We start from the raw sequence: 19,235 nt of genomic DNA on the forward strand, positions 1-19,235 counted from the left end.
ATTCATATTGGAAAATCATTTCGAAACTGCTATGTAACCTCAGCGTTCGAGATAGCCTATCTTAAATCGTTTTATTACATGGGTGGACACGTTCTGCGTAGCAGCAGGCCAATTAATGTTTGGTAAAGTAATTCCGCAAGGGCTCATTCGTCGAATTCGCCATGTTCAATTGAAACTGAGTGGTCTGAATCTAAAGGATAGGGATTATAACAGGAGAGAAAGGACTGACTACATAAAACCACAGATCATGCCTGTGTTTTTATTTCTCAGAATGAAGCTGAACCTTTCTCCATATTTCCAGGGCTGGTTTCGCTGATATCACACATCAGCTTAAGAGCATCAAACATTTAGTGAATTTAGGATTAAGGGTTATCAACATAATACTATGGGAAAGGCATAAAGTTCATGATAGTTATTAGTTCGAGGAGAAATGCGTTTATTTGATATTTAAAGAAAGATTTCCTATGTAGGCCTGTATTCGTTCCAACAATCTTTAACAAACCTTTAACATACTTTAGACTCATAACTAAAAAGAAGGGGTCAGAACATTAGGTCATCCACACTACAGCACCTTATTAAATGCCTTATTCGTGAGTGTCAGCTCTAGCACATTGAACACGTGGAGTGGGATAACTGGAGAAAGGGAGAGTAAGGCAGGGCATTTGTAGGACGTCGATGAAGGGAAGCGGGAACGTCAGCGAACTGACCACGGGAGCTCAGGAATCTGTCGGCTCCCCCCCGCGGAACCCCACTTGGAATGAGGTCTCATCCTGAGTGATGGCCTGCAAGCTTCCCAGCTCTGACACCTCCTTATCACGGCTGTGTGGAAGAGAGTGCGACAGAGGCTCGTCTGGCATGCGGCGATTAGTAACCACGGCGATCCCGGGCATTTTACGCCCAATCACAGGAAGCGGGGAAATACGAGAGCATCGTTTCGTTTTTATTCTCTGCGTCGTGCAGGTGCACTTTTTGTGAAACCGCGTCAGGTTTTCAATCTCACTTGCAGATCATTTCTAACAGCAAGAGAAATAATAAAATTAGGTAGAATGCAATGGAACTTTAACTCTCAAGATACCAAAGACAACCAATTTGTTTAGTTGTTTGATCATTTCTTGATGATCCATGAAGTTTTTTTCCCATAAGGCAGCTCAAGAAATTTTGTTATAGGTATGCGTGAACTTGGAGGTTAATAATTCTATAACTCCAGATGAAAACACTTCATCGTGTTCTTGGTAATTTGAGTAATAAAGTGGTTATTTCAATCTGGGTTTCCAGGTGTGTTTTAATCAAGCTGTCAATCCAGAAGGACCCATGATAAAAACTCCCTAAGTGCTTATTACGATGTACATTTATGGTCAGAAGCATGCAGCATGGTCAGAACATTGGGCCCGAGCTTAAGATGGAATCTAGCTGGTAATCACTGTATTTGAAGGATGCTGGTATCTTGAGGTTTTTTTTTTACTGAGGGATTTTTTTCTTCATTGCATGTACTTAATAAAATCCAAATGACCACCTCTTTTGTTGAATGATCTCCGGTTAGCATTCTGTTCATGTCATGACAGGTTGGTGTCCTGGGATATTTATACAGCAGCAGGCTACTGTCCTACTAACAGTGTTTTTTTATCATTTCTATGTAGAGTTGCTAGATCATTCGTTAATTATCACACAAATGCAGTGTTAATTATCACGGTGCGATGACCTGTTAATACATCTCGTTCACTTAATCTTGTCCTTTTTCACAGTGGCTGATTCAGGAGAGTTTGTTGTTATCTTTCATGCCTCTTCAGTTCTAACTATGTACAACCACATTCTGCTACCACCATACCCTCATATCTCTGCTGGAAAATAACGTGGCCGTTCTCATTTTCATACAGGAGAGAGATTGGGTCCAGTTTGGTTGGCACACAGCAGGCTTGTGAGACCTTCTTGGGGCTTTTCAGATTGACCAGCGTCTGGATTATAGCATGCTGGGTGGGTTTGTGTTGTGAGGTTAGTGGGTAACTGCATGATCCATGACACATGTACGCTTCAAAACCTGCTGGGGCCAAGATCCACGAGTCCCAGCCAATGTCCTTAAAATCCACATAGAGAGAAGTCCTCTTGCAGTGGTCTTCTTTGGCATTGCGGCGGGTTCTGGGGGCGTTATCGTAGAGTATATTGGAACGCGTTTGCATTAGAAGGTGCTCGTTCTGTTGTTTCTCGCCGTCTTCGCTTTCAACTTCTTCGAGTCCATTGATATTTTGCAGGCCAATATTCCCTCCTGCGATTACCCGCCCTGGCATGTCCTTGTGATTTTCACGGCGATTATCACTCTCTTTATCGGAAAACACAATTAGCACCGGTTCGTGCTTTCCTTTTGGGTTCCTGTCAATGTCCAGGCTGGTTAAAATCAACCCACTTTGTTCTTCTTCATCTGGCAGCTGACTCTCGGTAGCGGCACTATTCACGTTCTCGACATGCAGCTGTAGCCAGTGGCTTGTGGTCTTCGACTTCCTCCAGCGCCGAACGACATCCGTCACATCGAACACCTCCCACCTGCTCTCTCTGCTGTGGCCGTGTCTCCCCACCAGCTCCTGCATTCCAACCAGATTATTCTCGCCACTCTCGCCCTCCACACCCTCAGATCTCTGCCACGGTGGAGAACCGTCTTCACCTAGAATCTCAAAAATGGTCATTTTCCAGTCCACGCCGTTGTGGTGATGAGGATCCCGATGGACCAGCAGGTAGAGGCGGATCTCAGCGGCCACAATGTGTTCACGGTCAGGGACAGAGACGTTGAACATGAGGGGATGTGTCCTTACACCTCTGCTTGTCACACTGGGGGGGGATGAGTCTGTAAATCAAATATCAACAATTCTATATGAGATAAATTAGAATATGATGTATGTCTAATTAGGCTAGAGTTCAACTATGCTAAATCATGATCTGTTCACCTAGAGATAGTGCTGCATGCAGTTGTGACAGAAAAAATGTATGGCCTTTAATGTTTAATTAAATATTCAGTTATTACTTATAAAGTGGTTTTGTCAAATAAATACCTCCTAAAACATTTAACAATCTTATAATGTTACTAGATTATATATGTTGCATTAGTTGACCCATTTATTCCAAATCATACAGTGTCTTTTTATACCATGTGGTGTAAAGAGATTTGAAAATAATCATCAAACCATCAACATGAAGTGCACGGAAAAGACAAATGGTGATGTCACATAAACACAATGGAGAAATGTTAATACCTTCGTTCTTGAAGCTGCGTGCAATATTGGCTGCGGGCATGTTGGTGCGGTCGTTGGCGTACTGGTTGCCGTACTGGTTGTACAATTCTAGCATGTATTCTGGTGGCTCAGCGTGTGTGCGAGGCCGTGTCTGTAGCCCTTGGTCAGTCAAATTCAACATGTAGAGGAAGTGTCCCAGCAAGGCCTGGACATCCCTGTGATCCTCCTGCTTCAGCGTAGACAAATCCATTGCACCGACCGCTCTGGAAAATGACGAGGACTCCTGGAGGGATGGAATCGGACTCGCCTGACCTCGGCGCGGCTGCAGCAAGATACAGAGGATTATGGTCCGAACGTAACCAAGTGTGGACAGTTCTACAACAGCCATCGGTTGAGATCAAACCTTCTCGGCCAACGTATGAAGGAGGATTGTGGAGATAGAACTAAACAGTACTGGACTCCAGGCGCCTGTGGTAGTCGTGTGAAAGTGCCCCTCGATTTCTCACCCTTGGGGCAGGCAGATTGATGCGAGTGTGGTGGTGAGGTGTGTGGGGGGAGGGAGGGGGGTGTGGGTGATTGATGTGGGGGTGGTGGTAGGGTAGAGGGTATGGGTGTGAGAGGAACAAACTGCCATGTCCTTGTTGATCTTGTGATCCAGCACAGAGGGCAGGACTATGCTGTCAACCTCGTTGTGCTGACAAGTCTGGAGATGTTGCCACTCGGCTAGTCCCTGGCCCTCTTGTCGTGTGCCTGGTGACAGCCATGGAGTATACCATTCATCCTGTATCTTCTTTCCATGCATGCCTTGCTCTGTGACTTTCAGTTCATTGAGATCCCACCAGAAAAGGACCAGCTAACAAACCATTTAGTTGAGATTCACATGGGTTTCTCTCTCTGTCTTCCATATTGTCAATCATAAAATACATTTATGTGGTGTTGAGATTTGTCTTATATCCATATCAATAGAGTTAGCTGCCCCTTGATTTCTATTGTAGAGCCTTGGGACTGATATGTAAAGAGGCATACATTATGTAATTTCTTGTGGCTGTGCTTCAGAATGTCCACAAGGGGGCAGAACATTGGTTGGCAATACAGAGCATAATTATGCGTGCATGTACTTTGTACAGCGTATGACTCTAAAAATGTTTGAATAGATGTTCTTACTGTGTGCTATTCATCACCTCATCATCATTATTCAAATGAGCGGATGTGAATATGGCTGGAGTATTACAAGACTTACACATTAAATTCTATTCAGTACCTTTCTTGGTACCTTTCTTTGTTTTGGTTAAGTAGACAGTGATGTCCGACTACTTCATAACACACAACACAAACAAAAAAAAAAAAAGTTTGCAAACAGAATAATGAAAAATGTAAAAGCAATCACGAGGCACGCAGAAACCGGATACCGGAAAACAAGCAACAGCAGCAAACTTCAGAACCTCTGCTGACAGCACTATAGTGGCACATCACACAATCACTTATCCGCAAAGAATGACAGTAGCTCTGAGCAGCAAGAGCACTGGAGCGTCAGAATAAATAAAGTAGAAACTTGGGAGAAAGATTCCCATTCTAAATCCCTATTTTTCCGACTGTGTACTGTGATAATGACAGATTCATCTGAAAAAATTGAGAGGACGCCGAGGAAGAAGATGGTGCGTTCACATCCTCACCCTCTCCTTCGCTAACAATAGTCTCCTATTATCTGTGAATTCTGGTTCAAGCAATGAACACGGCACTTCATATGCGTCATGTACTTTTTTTGTTATTCTGTAGCCTGCGTTTGGCTTTGCATTTAACAAGTTACATATATACAAAATGAGAACTTTAACCAATGAAATTTTATATTGGGAACGTAACAGGATGGGAGTATATATTTTTTTGTGATCAGTTATGGTTGGAATGATACGTTGGCCTCATTATATATCCCAATTTTTTGCTGAGCCTGACGGGGCAGGAGGTCCTGCAGTCAACGCGAAGAGCCATTCAAAGACCCCACTCCAAGACTACAAACCACCGCGCGCTGAAAATCACGGTTCAGGCGCAGATAAGGTGATGATTTGAATGTCAACAAACAAAAATACATTCTGACATGCCTGCCATTTGTTTCGTTTTTTTTCCTCACAGGAACACAACCATGCTATTAACCACACTGCCGGTTCATTCTGCACCTGCACGACCGCTGTTATTATATTGTCAATTTGTCAGCCATAGAAAAATTTGACATGCAGACTCGGCAGATTCTTCACTCACAGCAAATGTACACTTTTACCATCAGGTAATTGTTGCTGTTTGATCTAAGCAACCACATGATTAAAGCTGTTGGAATTTATCAGAGTAAAGTAGCTTGGGCTTGCTGAATCCAGTGTGTACCGCTGTTTTTTTTTTTAGAAAACTGTAGACCACTCTATACGCACTGTACGTAAATTGAACAAGATATACACTTAAATATGTTCAGCACAGGTTTATTAAGGTGTGAAATGACACCAGAAGGCCAGACCACAGCATTAGTTCATATTTACTTCTTATATGCGAACAATTAAATACCACATAGTAACTAAAGCAGAGAGTCACATAACTAATCGGCCACAGCATATCCCTCAACTACATGTTTATCTCAGCATTAGCAGGAAAAAAGGATAAAAGTCAGATGTGATTGAATTTCAGAGGTGGATAATAAATATAGCCCAAGACATATCCATGTTCCTTAAAAACTAAGTAAAAGCAGACTCTTCAAAAGTTTATTTTTTCATTACTTTTCTTTCCTTTTACTTCATGGCGGTTCCTCCCTACATGCCGCCCTGTCTTTTAAAGTGGCAAAGGAGAAATGAACAATTTTCCCTCTGCAGAGTGTTAGAGCAGTTAGTATAGTCGGTGGCAGCAGGCAGTGTCCTGCCAGACGAGCGGTGGCATGGTGAAGCAGTACCATTGATCATTTGCGCAGAGGAAGTCTTCAGTAAATGGCAGCCACCTGTCTGTCAGCCCTACAGGGACAATGCATGGGACAATACGCTGTTCTATGACAATGACAAGAGCAGATTATCTCCACCTGGGGGCAATCTTAGCTGACAGCAATTTAGACAGATATGACAAAAAGGACTCTAAAGAAATTCACCATATTAGAAGTAAACAAGATAACAGAACAAGATGCTTCACCTACAGATTCTTGTTTGTGAGTGACAATTTCTGTTTTAATAAAAAACATCTTACAGACTTCACTTTTTCTCAAATATTGCATTACATATATTACATTTAAAAGTTACAAGATTCAAGACAAACTACAAAAATGAAATTTCTAAGATTAATCAATGCTTTGACATTTCAAAACATTTTGCCAACACACCATGGCAACATCCAGTTTCCCAAGCATGTTTCCAATTTCTCAAACATATTAACTAATAAAAATAAAAATGATGTTGTTACATCACATTGAAATATAAAAGCCAAATCCTGCAACACATCACTGGTATTCACAATGGCGAAACAAACCAGTAAATCAAGAGGATTTTTTTGTATGCAGCCATGCAGTTTACATGTGCATAAACATGAGGAAACACATTTACGTACATATTAGACAATGATAATATAGGCCTTGGAGTTATTAGAGGAACCACAGAGCTTGGGAGTTTATGAACAGATTAACAAGTCACGGACACAGCTCCGGACCCTTCCCTGTGGGCGTGTCGTTATGTCGTCTGCATGCAGTTATGTCCATGTATGTACTTCCGTGGGTGTGGGTTGTCTGTGAGCGTGTTCGTAGTCGCACCTGTGCCTTGTCTCGAGATCGCGAGGGTTTGTGTTAATCACCTATTTAATGTGCGTTCGCGCAAGGTCTTGTGCTCGTCTTTGTCTAAAGTTTCGTGTCTGTGTGAGCGTGGTTGTCTGGCTTGGCCTCCACACGGAGCTTCACGTGTTCTTTGTGTTCATTAAAACGTTTCATGTTACACTGTTCGACACTCGTCGTGTCGACACACCTCCTTCCAGCGTCACAGCTTCTTGCATCTGTCTGGCTACACCTATAGCACCAATTCAGTCAGTGACAAATATGCAATGTTTTTGACATTATTAGTAATCTACACTAATATCTATACTAATCTACACTAATATATTGGTACTAGGACTCCAATATGGTACAAAAATATCTCTAATTGTCCTCATTCCAATGTGCTAGATGTTATTTTCCCATTCTGTTCTGTCTCCCTGATTTCTGCCTGTTGCTATGGTGAGTCTTTTTAAAACCCACAAGGATTAATACAGAGCATTTTCCTAAAGCACAACTGCTGGATTCTGGTTCTTCTTCTGTGTCAGGGTGGTTGGATGCAGTTTCTAAGTTAGAAGAAACTGAGCAGCACCTGAACGGACCTTTACAAAGAATCCAGTGGAGGAAGGAAATGAAAAGCAGAGGTGGCATCACACCTCCAAAGTCAAAGCTCATGTTATTCAAATCTGTTATAATGTCCCAGTTATAGTAGATTGAAACTGTTTAAATTTTTAGACATCGAAGCTCTATAATCTTCTGTTTCTCTGATTTACAAAGAAATCTTCACTGTCTGTAGTACAAAGCTATGACACTGAGCCCTACAGATCTTGAAATGTTCAAAATTGCTGTGTATCATTTTTCTATTAGCCATATTAGTATAAATTCAAAGTACACACATTAACCAGTACATTACACATTACAATAAACTTTCAATTACAAAGGGTACACATAAAATGAACAATTATCTTTTTTAAAATACATACCGCTTTCACAGGTGCTAAAAATAATAAATGAACTTCACAAAAAAAAAAAAAAAAACTCAACAGATTACGTAGCTTCATTCTGTCCTTGTCTGATAAAATAAATAAACATCTGGGTCTATAGTACTGACAAACAATAGCATTCTTTCAGCATTGTGTGTACAGTAATGAAGTAAGTATTTGAATTAAGCATTTCTCATGATGAACAATGTCATAGCAATGGCATAGTTTCTATTGCTCGCTTCACTATTATGCTAACAGATATGCTAACAGATACAACTGCTAGCTAGCGTCTGCAAACAACATTAAATACTATCTTAGGGAACATCTGCATCATTATGGCACCATCTTCATAGTGGTACAGTAACAGCTTTCGCAGGCTGACGTAGCAGCACAGCACCACACCGGCGACACAGCCTGGTTCTTCCACGACCCCACTGGCCGTCCTTGGCTAAGAATGAAGTCATGGAGCAGAAGACAGCAGCCACAGGAGTCAACAAGTCACCTAACAGCCCCTAGGCAGCACAGATGGTCCTGGTGAAGATAAAGAAAAACAGCTGGCGCTTCTGCAAGCTGTTGGTGGCTCAATGCTGTTACAAAGCCCAACTTATACTGCATCCGTGATGATTTGGATCAGCTCACAGGATCTACGGAATGGATTTTGGCACTTACTCCAGGCACCAGAGAGATGACAGCGTTTGTGCTAGGCAAAGGGCTACGGCAGTTCACACTGATGGTCTTTGGACTGCAGTTCAAGCATTTGATGGCAGGAGTGCCTGGAGGCATCCCAAAAGATCAATGCGTTATCTGCGTTTTCGTGATACGCTCCCAAGTTTGGGACCCGACAGAATATCTTGCGGCGCGGGACAGAATTTAATTGTTATTGGCGGGAGCGGGAGTTGAATTAGTCCAGGCGATGCGGGAGCGGGACCACATATACATGTAGAAAAATCCCGCAAATTAATAGTCTAGAAAATTATAATAATAACAACGCAATGATTTGCGCAATGATAAGGAACAGGACGAAAACAACTAATCATTCAGTAAGTAAGCAATAAACTAATTCAAAATATTGGCTAAGCAACTGATCACGTGAACATGAAGTGTGCGTCATTTTGTCATTTTGATACAGAAATGGCAGAGACTGTAGACCAGGGGTCGGCAACCTTTGAGACATGGAGTGCCAACTTTAACATGTCCAGTCAATGAGTGTGCCACTATGGCGGCAAGTTTAAATTGTTGACCGAGGAGGGGGGGAGGTGTAAATCGACACAAAAAGTATTATATCGCGATCGATCGCCAAGTTTAAACGCCTCCGCCGTTCGCGCGAGGTGTGCGTGCGGAGTCGCGCGCTACGGTCACTCGCGAAAGTATAATCCATTAATATAATAATTTATATTAAAATATATATTTTTGCTGATGCTGGTCCAGCGTGTCGCGTGCCAGTGACTATGCCTCGGTGTGCCAATGGTGGCACGCGTGCCATAGGTTGCCGACCCCTGCTGTAGACGGTCAACCAGTTTCAGCTGTGGAAAATTCTATTAAAACAGGCGAATACACCACAATTAAGCCAACTACAGGAAAGTCTGATGTATGGAAGTCATATTCCATTGTAATTAATAGAGATGGAAATCGGCTTGTTGTGATACATGTCAGAAAGTGTTGGTGTACGTCACCTAACGGGATGTGTTTGGACTGTGGTAAGAAATGGGACAGCGCGATCAATCGCTATATTGCTGTTTTAATAAATACATAAGAAAATTTCAAGTACTAAATCTAATTAATTCAATTCATATTAGAATTGCGGGCGGGGGCGACAGAAATGTGTATGTGGTGGGCGGGTGCGGGATTAAAACAAGCGATTTTTTGGCGGGAGCGGGTGGGAGCGGGTCTAAAACAAGCGGGAGCGGGATTAAAAAAGCAGTCCCGCGCAGACCTCTACTCCAAAGCTTCCTGGGATTGGTTTCGAACTACCTGCAGTTTGTGCACAGGTTTACCAATGTAGCTGAATGAATCACACTGGTTCACAGAGTATCAAAGGGGCCTGCATTCCAGTGAGCTGAGTGTGTATTTTCTGCTCTCCATGTTTTGCTAAGTGAGGCATATTTGCTGGCATATCCCAGGGCAGGCACAGCCTACTGCTAAGGCACTTTCTGCTGGCTGGGCCAGCCTCCGGATGCATGTCAAGTTGCTAGGTGCCCATGTGGCACCTGCTAGTGTTATGTTAGAGTGGCTAGTTGTGGGGTTTTTCTTTTTCTGCTGGTTTGGACTGTGGGAGAAGTTCCATGATTATCATGGATGAAGTCGTCAACCAGTTGGGCATCTGAATGACTCAGACCATGCTGCTCCATCCACAATTGTCTTGTAGAGTGTTTCAACTCCTCACCACCTAGTTTGTCATTACCATACAACCTGTTGGTCCAGCTGGCATGCTAATCTGCCATGCAGGAATCAACTGGCACTATTCCCATGCCAAGCATGAGCTTCCCCAAGAAGGAATCACCAAGGTGACATCACTCACCAAAAATGACCCTACAACTCACAACTCGGGCACAATGGATCTCGCCATAGATGTGAGTGAAGCCTTATAGTCCATACCACAGGAAGTGACACTGTCCCATGCTTCAGTCACCATGGGACCTCTGTGTTGTGAAGGGACACTTAGGCAAGGTGTCGTATCAGTGCTGGGTGGGCAGTTTAACTGTTGTGTTCCATAATGCCCTGTGACAGAGGGTCAGTTTTGGTCCAGGAGGCCAAATGGGCTGAAGGGACAGTTGTTACACTGAAGGCACAGGCCAAAGACAGGACTGGGTGTGCCCATAAGCTTCACCACGAGTGGCACAGGCCTCTCTGTAAACCTCAGGGACTTTGTTCATGCTGTGGGAGTTAATGGGATAACTGACCCTTGAGGGAAGGACTCCCAGAATGCCATGCACCTCTGCATACTTTATTTAGTTTATACTTAATGTTGAGAATAGCTGTGTAAGTGGTAGATGTACAGTATAGTTGGTTTAATAAGTCAAGTCCCCCTTTAGTTCACTAGCATATAGAGATGTGTACCCTCATGGGATGTGTCTGGAGGCCACACTCCACCCACTTTCCCTCCACCTACTTTTGCTGTTAGTTCAGTTTCCCATTTACTAAGCTGAATCTTTTTAAAGTCCATGCTGAGAATGAAATAAATACAATAAGCAGTAATGTTGCCTGACTCCTCATCTACGCCACTGCTACTCTGTCCAAACGTCGAGGTAGCACAGAACACAGGATGCTTCACCAGCACAAGTGCTCTGCACAGAGCCTCATGACCCGAGGTGTCCTCCTTACCCACGTTAGTCATCCTGCAGCTGACACAATGAGGTGCCGCAAAATGCGTGGTTCTGTCAAACGAGTGCTAAACAACACTGAACACACCAGCCCCTCTTGCAAAGACAGGATTCAGTGGCTCAGTGACAAAACAAACAGCTTATGGTGCTGCATGTAATCAGTAGTTGCTTATTTCCAAAGTCAAGTGTCCTCCGCACATCTGTGACTGGAACAATAAGACACCATCACACTCAGGCTAAGTCTACATATTCTGTCCATGAATATAAAACACTACACAGAATACAACTTTGTGTCTTTACACTTGCCTGCTATGCCGGAAAAAGTATTGCATTCTCTGGCAGTTTCTGGGGCCAGTTTAGTTTCACAGCAAATTGGGAAGAGCTACTTGTTTGGAACATGAATGACTCGTGTGGAAGTATGAAAGAGACAAGTGAATTTTATTATTATTATTTCATAGTTATGGTTAACCTATTTTACTGTGAATGTAATTTCTTTGAATCTAATTATCTTATTTTACTCATTAACTTTCAGAACCTTTTGTGTATTTTAGTTCCATAAAGACAGATCAAGAGTAATTAATCAGGGGAAAGTTAAGACTAATGCTCTAGCTAAGACTAGATGTTCCTTTTGATAAAGGTATTGCTTTCATTCTATCATCCTGTAACAAATGTCTGAGCATCCACTATGCATACCTGTACAAAAATACATTTTAAAGCTTGTAAAGCTGCCTTTCAAACTCATGTTGCGAATTTTCAATTTATTATTATTTTTCCTGTTTCTCCAGAGGGCAAGCAATCAAATTTTAGGACTGGTCATCTAACCTAACAATATGAGACTTGTATATAAAGGTCATCCAGAAATTTAAGCCATGGCTTGTGGGCATCATTCCATTTCATATTAATTTACCTTCTTTGTGTCTCTCATTGACATTCCAAACATTACTTCTTGCAACCTATGGCACTAAAAGTTGTCAGATCCATTTAATTGGCTCAACAAAGATAATAAAGCAGCTGATGATGTTTGCCATACTTTATGGTAATTCAAGCACTTTAAAGCTAATGTGTCTGGGAACGTGCCATGATATAATGTGTGCCACTCAAAGTTCCCATGCTTGGTAAACAGTAGTTCCTGTAGGAGAGATCCTTTCGATGTCTTCCAGAAGCTCTCTTTTGATTAAGGTCGCTCCATTTCCACCTCCCACACCAGAGCTTCCCGTCTCCACTGGTGGCTTCTGGTGCTCCATCTCAAGACGCACACAGCCCGTCAGGTCGCTGTCCGTGTAGATCCTGTTCCTCACCCCCAAGCCGAGAGGGTTGGAACTGAGAGCCTTGTCCAGGTGGGCGCGCACCTCGGGACCCCTGTTGGGCATCCCGAAACGGATCCTCGACTGCCACCGACTGCAGCAGCAGGATCCCGGCTCACAGGCGGCCCGGAAACCCCTCTTGAAGTTTTCGTTAAAGTAACCATAGATGATGGGGTTCACGCTGGAGTTGGAGAAGGCCAGCCAGTGAGAGAATGGAAAGATGTATCCCGTCAGCAACTCAAGATGCTTCCCCTCCGGTCGCGCATAATCTGTCAGCAGCATTAGCGTCCACAGGGGCAGCCAGGAGATCATAAAGAGAAGGGCCACAACACTCAGCATCTTAATCACTTTAATCTTCCGCTGTGATATCGGCGACTTCCGTTGAGGTGCTGAGTCAGCCTGGTCCACGTTGACCAGAACGGTGGTCGAGTAGAGCTTGGTGCCGATGCGGCCGTACATCAGGACAATAAGAATGAGGGGGATGAGGTAAATGAGGGCAAACAGGACTGTGGTGTATACTTTACGCATTTGTGGCTCGGGCCAAGTCTCGTAGCAGGAGTAAAGTGGGTAAGAAAGGTTGTAGATGTCATTGTGGATTGTGAAGTGGCCCCTCTCTTGTTCAACTGTCAACATCAGGACCGAGGGGAACATTATGACCAGAGCCAATACCCATATCGTCCCAATGGTTGCCTTAGCAACAAAAAGTGTGAGTTTGGGCTTGAAAGGGTAAACAATGCAACGGAACCTTGAGATAAAACAAAAATTTGCAATGGGGGAAAGGAAAAAAGAAAAATCTGGATTCAGAATTTGTATAATATTGCTGTTTAGAAAATGTATTAATAGAAATATATATTTTTAAACAAATCTATTTTTATTCTTTTTTATGTCACAATTCTAATATTGATTATTTCACACAGTGGCTAAGTTAAGACATTCAGTGATGAGTCCAAGCCTTTTATGCCTGGTTTTAAGCATCTCTAAATAATTTCCAACCAAAAACAATGATCTAGCTGTGGTCTATCCCCATTTGTATGGATGTCTGAATAAGCATATCAGAGTCAATGTCACATTTCATTTTAAATCAAGGTGGACAAAAAAGTTTTTAAGGCTTTTCAAGCTACTTTAAAGACACCATATGCACAGGTGTGAACTGTATTTACATATCTCAGCCTTGAAGACAATGTAGGCCCTCTACAACATCAGAGTGGTAAGATAAAAAAGATAATGTAAAAATATTTTTAAAGTCAGCGCTAATTTTATTTGAACTATGTATTTTATCAGGCAACATGTAAACAAATCCAATCAAACAAATGCATCCTTCAAACCTGCCTGTTCCATTTGTGGTGGAATGTGCAGTGTTAAATGAAGGAAGGGATTTCTCTACTATCAAAATTTTGCTCATCAGTTGCGGGAAAGCTTGTTGGTGATTGGTGGCCCTGCTATAAATTTACAATGGGGCAAGCAACATTAATTCATTGAGAGAGAGTAAATTGCCCAATCGTATCTTCTCTCTGAATTGGCCGGCTTTGTTATTTCTAACTTTATGACCAGTTTCACGTGCTGTGTTCGAGCCGAAACACAAGCTAGCAGCAAACAACTAGCCAGCTAGGTTGTTCATTCATGATGAAATCCAGTAGCGCTATCGCCAGTAAGGTGGAAATCGCAGCACGGGATCCCTACCCTGCCTAGTGTAGCATTTTTCAAGCACAATACAGCTGTCTCATGCGGGGTTTAATAATAATCCACTGTGGTGAATAACAAGCACTGAAATAAGTAAAGGGTAAAACGCTCCACTGCAGGGGACCTTTAGAGGCAGGATGGAGAACCACTGGCGTAATGCACGTCATATCTATCTTCCAGATTATTTTAATATGAGTCATTTTAGACTTTTTATATATATATTTTTACCAGCACGGTAGCCTTTGTTCAACATTCACATGCACAGCTTTGTATTATGGAATGTGTCAGCTTTTCCACTGTGCAATTCAGAGAAATTACTGCCAATTATATAATCCTGGTAGAAACTGTAAGAGCAGATCATTGGGGTGCTTTCTACTTTTGTTGCAACAATACTGGTCAGTACTACTGTAGAAGAAAACAGATCAAACTAGAAAGGCCACGGGTAAGAATTTCTACAAAATTGCCTTGACCAGAGTTTTCTGTAATCAGCTAATATCAGTAATTATCTGGTTCCAGATGCTTTTTCTGGATTTGAAAAGGTATTAAAAAGTGATTTTTGAAGCAGGCTGCCACTGTTTTTGCTCTGTTGTTTAGTAACGAATAGTAATAAACACCTAAAATTGACAGCATAATAAAAGTCTTTTGAGGTAAAACACTGGACTAGGTGATCTGAATGTGTACTGAAACATATTTATCATAGAAACCTGAATATGTGGTTAACATATTTACTCAAAGTAAATAAAGAAATAAAGGCATATAGCTCCATCAAGATGGTGTAAATAGAAACACACCTCACAGCAGGGGTCTGGCAGCAAATATTGATGGAAGAGGGTTCCAGACATAAACAACATGTGCTGTGTTCCCCATATCAGGATATTAAAGAAATGTCTTTGTTTCAATTGAAAGGCATAGTCATTTCTTCTAAAAATGCTGTGTGAGTTCTGTGTGAGTTTTCTGAAGCTTTGCATTTATCAATAAAGCAATAAATGTTCATCCAACTCTGGTTTACCACCTATTAAAAATCACCTCTAAACACTAATGAAAAGAAATACTTCACTGGGCTAGAATGTGATTATGACACATAGGCTAAGAAAGATACACACTGACCCCATTAGCTTCGTGTGTTAAAAACAATAGGTTCAGTCAAGACCTGTCAGTCTATTTACTAAGTGACTGACTATATGGATAAAAGGAGGTAAACACTTACCTATCCACTGCAATAGCCACCAGAGTGAAAACTGAGGCGCAGACAGACATTCCTTGAACAAGACCACTCAACTTGCATATCACATTGCTGAAGGGCCAACCTATTGACAGACAGAAGAACTGAGAACTCATTAGAATTCTACAGCAACAATTACTCTTGTGTTTGCAGACTGGAGTCTTGCATGATTGACATACCTCATCTGTATTACCCCAAAATGTCTGTAATACAGATGACTGATTACCACCTCGCCTGGTGTCTGACATTTTTTGATAAACAGAATATTGATATAATCTCAGTGGCATGAATCTTTATTAGAGAGATATTCAGATGATGAAAAGTGTGCATTAAGTAATGAAATATTTCAAGTCAAATATTTGTCCCATATTACACATGCTACAATACGTGATTTAGCCATCATAACTTTTGAGGACCATGGAGTCAGGACAAGAGCACTATTAAAATTTATTCAAATAATATACAGTTGTGTAAAAACAAGATCCTTCTCAGCATTATGAAAAGGGGACCCAAACATGAACTCCCACTTGGAGAGTACTTTGTTCAAATCCTAACCCAGGGTGCTGACCCTGATCTTGCGAATACTGAGATTCTCCTGAGAGACTGGGTTAGGCTTCCATGATCCCCAACAACCCCAGGAATGTAAAGCAACAGATGACAACATCAATGAGCCGATTTGATTTGGTCTGGTGAGTGATGTCATCAGACAAAAGTACTTGCCCGTGATGAGGTTGTCCACTAAGGTTGTAGGGATGCAGAAGACCCCTACAAGCAGATCGCTGATGGAGAGGTTGAGGATGAAGATGTTGGTGACCGTCCACATGCGCCGGTTCCTCAGCACTATGAGACACACCACGGCATTTCCTATCATGCACAGCAGAAATATGAACAGGTAGGCCAGGATGAACACCGCCGCCATGTCCAGCGAGTGTTGGTAATATGGAGAGAACAGGATCCTTTCTGCCGGAGTTGAATTGGTGCCATTGGTGGTATTAGTGTCGGGGAGTAGATCTGAGATCGTGTAAGGGGTGGCCAGTTCCCATGACACTTGGTCTTCTTTAGCTTTGCCTCTTTTAGATTCTCCCTCCATGGGTCAGAGTAGCAAACCTGAGGAAACACAGAAGTGTGGGAGAGAGAGAGAGAGAGAGAGAGAGAGAGAGAGAGAGAGAGAGAGAGAATGAAAAGACACTGACAATTATTTGCATATTAGCCTACATCAGGGGTGCTCACAGTTTTCAGCTTGCGAGCTACTTATAAGATGACCAAGTCAGAAAGATCTACCGGGGTGGCGGCGAACGTAATTTGTTGAGCGGGGGGGGGGGGGGGGGGGGGTGGCGAACGTAATATGTTGAGCGGGGGGGGGGGGGGGGTGGCGAACGTAATTGGTTGAGTGGATTGCAGATTGGCTACCGTGAATGTCAATCAAAATACAACCGTCAGAGCAGATGTGCGATTCATCTACTACTATTTTATGTGACGCGATCTACGCACATTCCTTCGCGATCGACCGACACTTCCTTCGCGATCGACCGGTCGATCGCGATCGACGTAATGAGCACCCCTGGCCTACATGCTTTCCTTGGCTTTGTCCAAATACTTCCTGGCCTATCACTAATACTATGTAGATTGCACTGTGCATAACGACCCCTGAGAACTAGTACCTGCAAGTAATTGGTGGTATAATTACCACCCTGCTTACCAATAACTGACCTCTTAAGTGCTATTATTATAATGTAGATCAAGCTGTTGGCAATGGTGCCTGAGAACAGCATGTAATCAGCATCTTAATAACAACATTTTGCCACATTTCTAATAACAGGATGGCAAATTTTTTTTAACAATTTGATAATATTCATAATTTCAGGAAGCAAACAAAGCAATAATCAATGGAAAGTTAAACAGCTGGCAGAATATTACAACTACCCATAAACATAACAGCGTCTGGCACCTCTACCTTTTAAAAATAGATTATTTCCATTTACATTATTAAGACCTTTTAAATAACATGTTATTAGTTTTAAGTGTTTGAGGATTTGTTGACTTTTGTCCTTGCTGTGCCTTAAATCAGAAAATACTTGTTAACTTCATTTGGAATACTGAGTCTATATTCTATCAACCTTATAATTTATCTAGATAATGTAAATAAAATCATTTCAGTGTAAAAAATAGCTATGTGTTGATGCTAAAGATGGAATATAAATGATATGATTATAATGAAGATTTTACCTGGAACTGCCATTTGCCTTTATATAAACTAAGGTTACCATACTGTTGACAATTCACAGACTGCATTTTAATCATGAAACAGCTTTTATAAAACACTCCTGTGCAGTACTGCTCAACAGAGCGGTTTGAAAATCCCAAGAGATGCCTTAAAATCATGCCGCCACACGTCATTTTCTTCTACTGACAGGCACATTTTGACAATATGTTCACCCAAGTAGTGCCCAAAGACCATTATTGGCTGCAGCAGGTCACTTTAAAGTCTCTTTGATTTTGAGGCAAAAAATATATATACACTAACTTGGTTGAAGGTTGAAATGATGGACTAGCCAATTGATCTGTCATACATGCATTGCTTTTATGGAAGTGTTAGGCTATTGACAGACAGGAGTCAGCGCAATCTGCCCGAAACAAATTAATTTCAATACATTTCATATAATACATTATAAGCAAACCAAAAATGTTAATTTGCTATGCGACTACACGTGAAAAATAGATAGGCTACTTTAGTTTTTAACAGTCTGTCTGACTGGAGAAAACCACACAACTGTTCTTACCGCGGAGTCCCACAGGAAGGGTAAACAGTGTAGAAAGAACAGTGACCACGTCACGGATCCTGTTTTAGTCCTGTTTTCAGTGTCGGGATAGTTCAGATGGTACAGTCATTCGACTTCAAGTTGTTCGCTCCCAGGTTGCTGCCAAACCGCTGATACAGTCACAACCCTGGCCATGCTGACACTTGAGTGCGCGCGCACGCTCAGCATTAGACGTAAACCTGTAACCTGTAAAATCTTATATTCAGTGGATCGCTATTTGTTAACCAAGCTGTAACTAACCGTGAATGTCATTTACGGTATTTAAAAGTACGAACAAAGTAGTAGTCAAATCCATTCAGTCCCTATAGTTCAGGTAGCCGATTTCCTTTTCTTTCTTTCTTTTTTTACACTGGTGCAAAATAACATCGTCTGCCTTTAAATGCTTGTTGCGTCATTTAAGTATAAAAAAACTGAAACATATACCGTGGATGAAGACAAGGAAGTGTGATTCAGCTTGATGCTATTGCTATTTGTAAAATCCGCATAAATGTACCTCTTGTGTACAGTTCTTAGTTAAGTTCTCAAAAGTCACATACATTTCACATACTCACCTCCATCGACTGGTGTTGAGGAAAGGACACTTTACCTGGTCTCCGTGTCTTGGATTTCCCCTGGTCTGAAGGGATAAACTGGCATCCAAGAGTCTCAAGCAAGGCAAGATAGCTTTATTTATATAGCACATTTTGTACATAATGGCAATTTAAAGTGCTTCACGTATTAATACAAAAAGCTAATAATAGTCCAAAATCTATCACCTTGGGAACGTCTTTACCAATAAATAAAAACTCTTCAAAATGTATGAAAATTAAAACATTTAAAGCAAATACTTTAATTAACTATAATAGATTAAAAGAAATAAGACTTTAAATGAAATGAAATATTGAGATAAACTACAATAAGATTAAAATGAATAAATTCAAGAATTAAAC

At 41.7% G+C, this 19,235-nt stretch overlaps 2 protein-coding genes across 3 annotated transcripts; both read right to left on the bottom strand.

Annotated features, from left to right (window-relative positions):
- Window positions 1-1,264: 1,264 nt before the first annotated feature.
- bmp10l (bone morphogenetic protein 10, like) lies at window positions 1,265-3,765 on the bottom strand. Its single transcript, XM_077020591.1, has 2 exons — window positions 3,240-3,765; window positions 1,265-2,833 (listed from the first exon to the last, which is right to left on the bottom strand). Exons 1-2 carry the CDS (start codon window positions 3,604-3,606, stop codon window positions 1,794-1,796), a joined length of 1,407 nt encoding a protein of 468 aa, XP_076876706.1. The 5' UTR covers window positions 3,607-3,765; the 3' UTR covers window positions 1,265-1,793.
- Window positions 3,766-11,201: 7,436 nt separating this feature from the next.
- On the bottom strand, window positions 11,202-18,947 carry npffr1l3 (neuropeptide FF receptor 1 like 3). Of its 2 annotated transcripts, none has more exons than XM_077018351.1 (5): window positions 18,893-18,947; window positions 18,268-18,492; window positions 16,208-16,594; window positions 15,473-15,572; window positions 11,202-13,330 (listed from the first exon to the last, which is right to left on the bottom strand). In XM_077018351.1, the coding sequence occupies exons 3-5, from the start codon at window positions 16,575-16,577 to the stop codon at window positions 12,379-12,381; spliced, it is 1,422 nt and encodes a 473-aa protein (XP_076874466.1). In that variant the 5' UTR covers window positions 16,578-16,594; window positions 18,268-18,492; window positions 18,893-18,947; the 3' UTR covers window positions 11,202-12,378. The 2 variants fall into 2 exon arrangements, with proteins under 2 accessions (XP_076874466.1, XP_076874467.1); XM_077018352.1 differs by having other exon boundaries at window positions 18,858-18,928.
- Between the last annotated feature and the right edge of the window lie 288 nt (window positions 18,948-19,235).

The sequence above is a fragment of the Brachyhypopomus gauderio genome, chromosome 10, assembly GCF_052324685.1.
Source record: "Brachyhypopomus gauderio isolate BG-103 chromosome 10, BGAUD_0.2, whole genome shotgun sequence".
In the NCBI taxonomy this organism is placed as follows: domain Eukaryota; kingdom Metazoa; phylum Chordata; class Actinopteri; order Gymnotiformes; family Hypopomidae; genus Brachyhypopomus; species Brachyhypopomus gauderio.

Coding starts and splice junctions, on each gene's coding strand:
- npffr1l3 (XM_077018351.1), bottom strand. CDS start 16,577: ATGGAGGGAGAATCTAAAAGAGGCAAAGCTAAAGAAGACCAAGTGTCA. Junction 15,573..16,207: donor AGTGGACAACCTCATCACGG/GCAAGTACTTTT, acceptor GTCTGTCAATAG/GTTGGCCCTTCAGCAATGTG. Junction 13,331..15,472: donor GTGGCTATTGCAGTGGATAG/GTAAGTGTTTAC, acceptor TTTTATCTCAAG/GTTCCGTTGCATTGTTTACC.
- bmp10l (XM_077020591.1), bottom strand. CDS start 3,606: ATGGCTGTTGTAGAACTGTCCACACTTGGTTACGTTCGGACCATAATC. Junction 2,834..3,239: donor ACGCAGCTTCAAGAACGAAG/GTATTAACATTT, acceptor TTTGATTTACAG/ACTCATCCCCCCCCAGTGTG.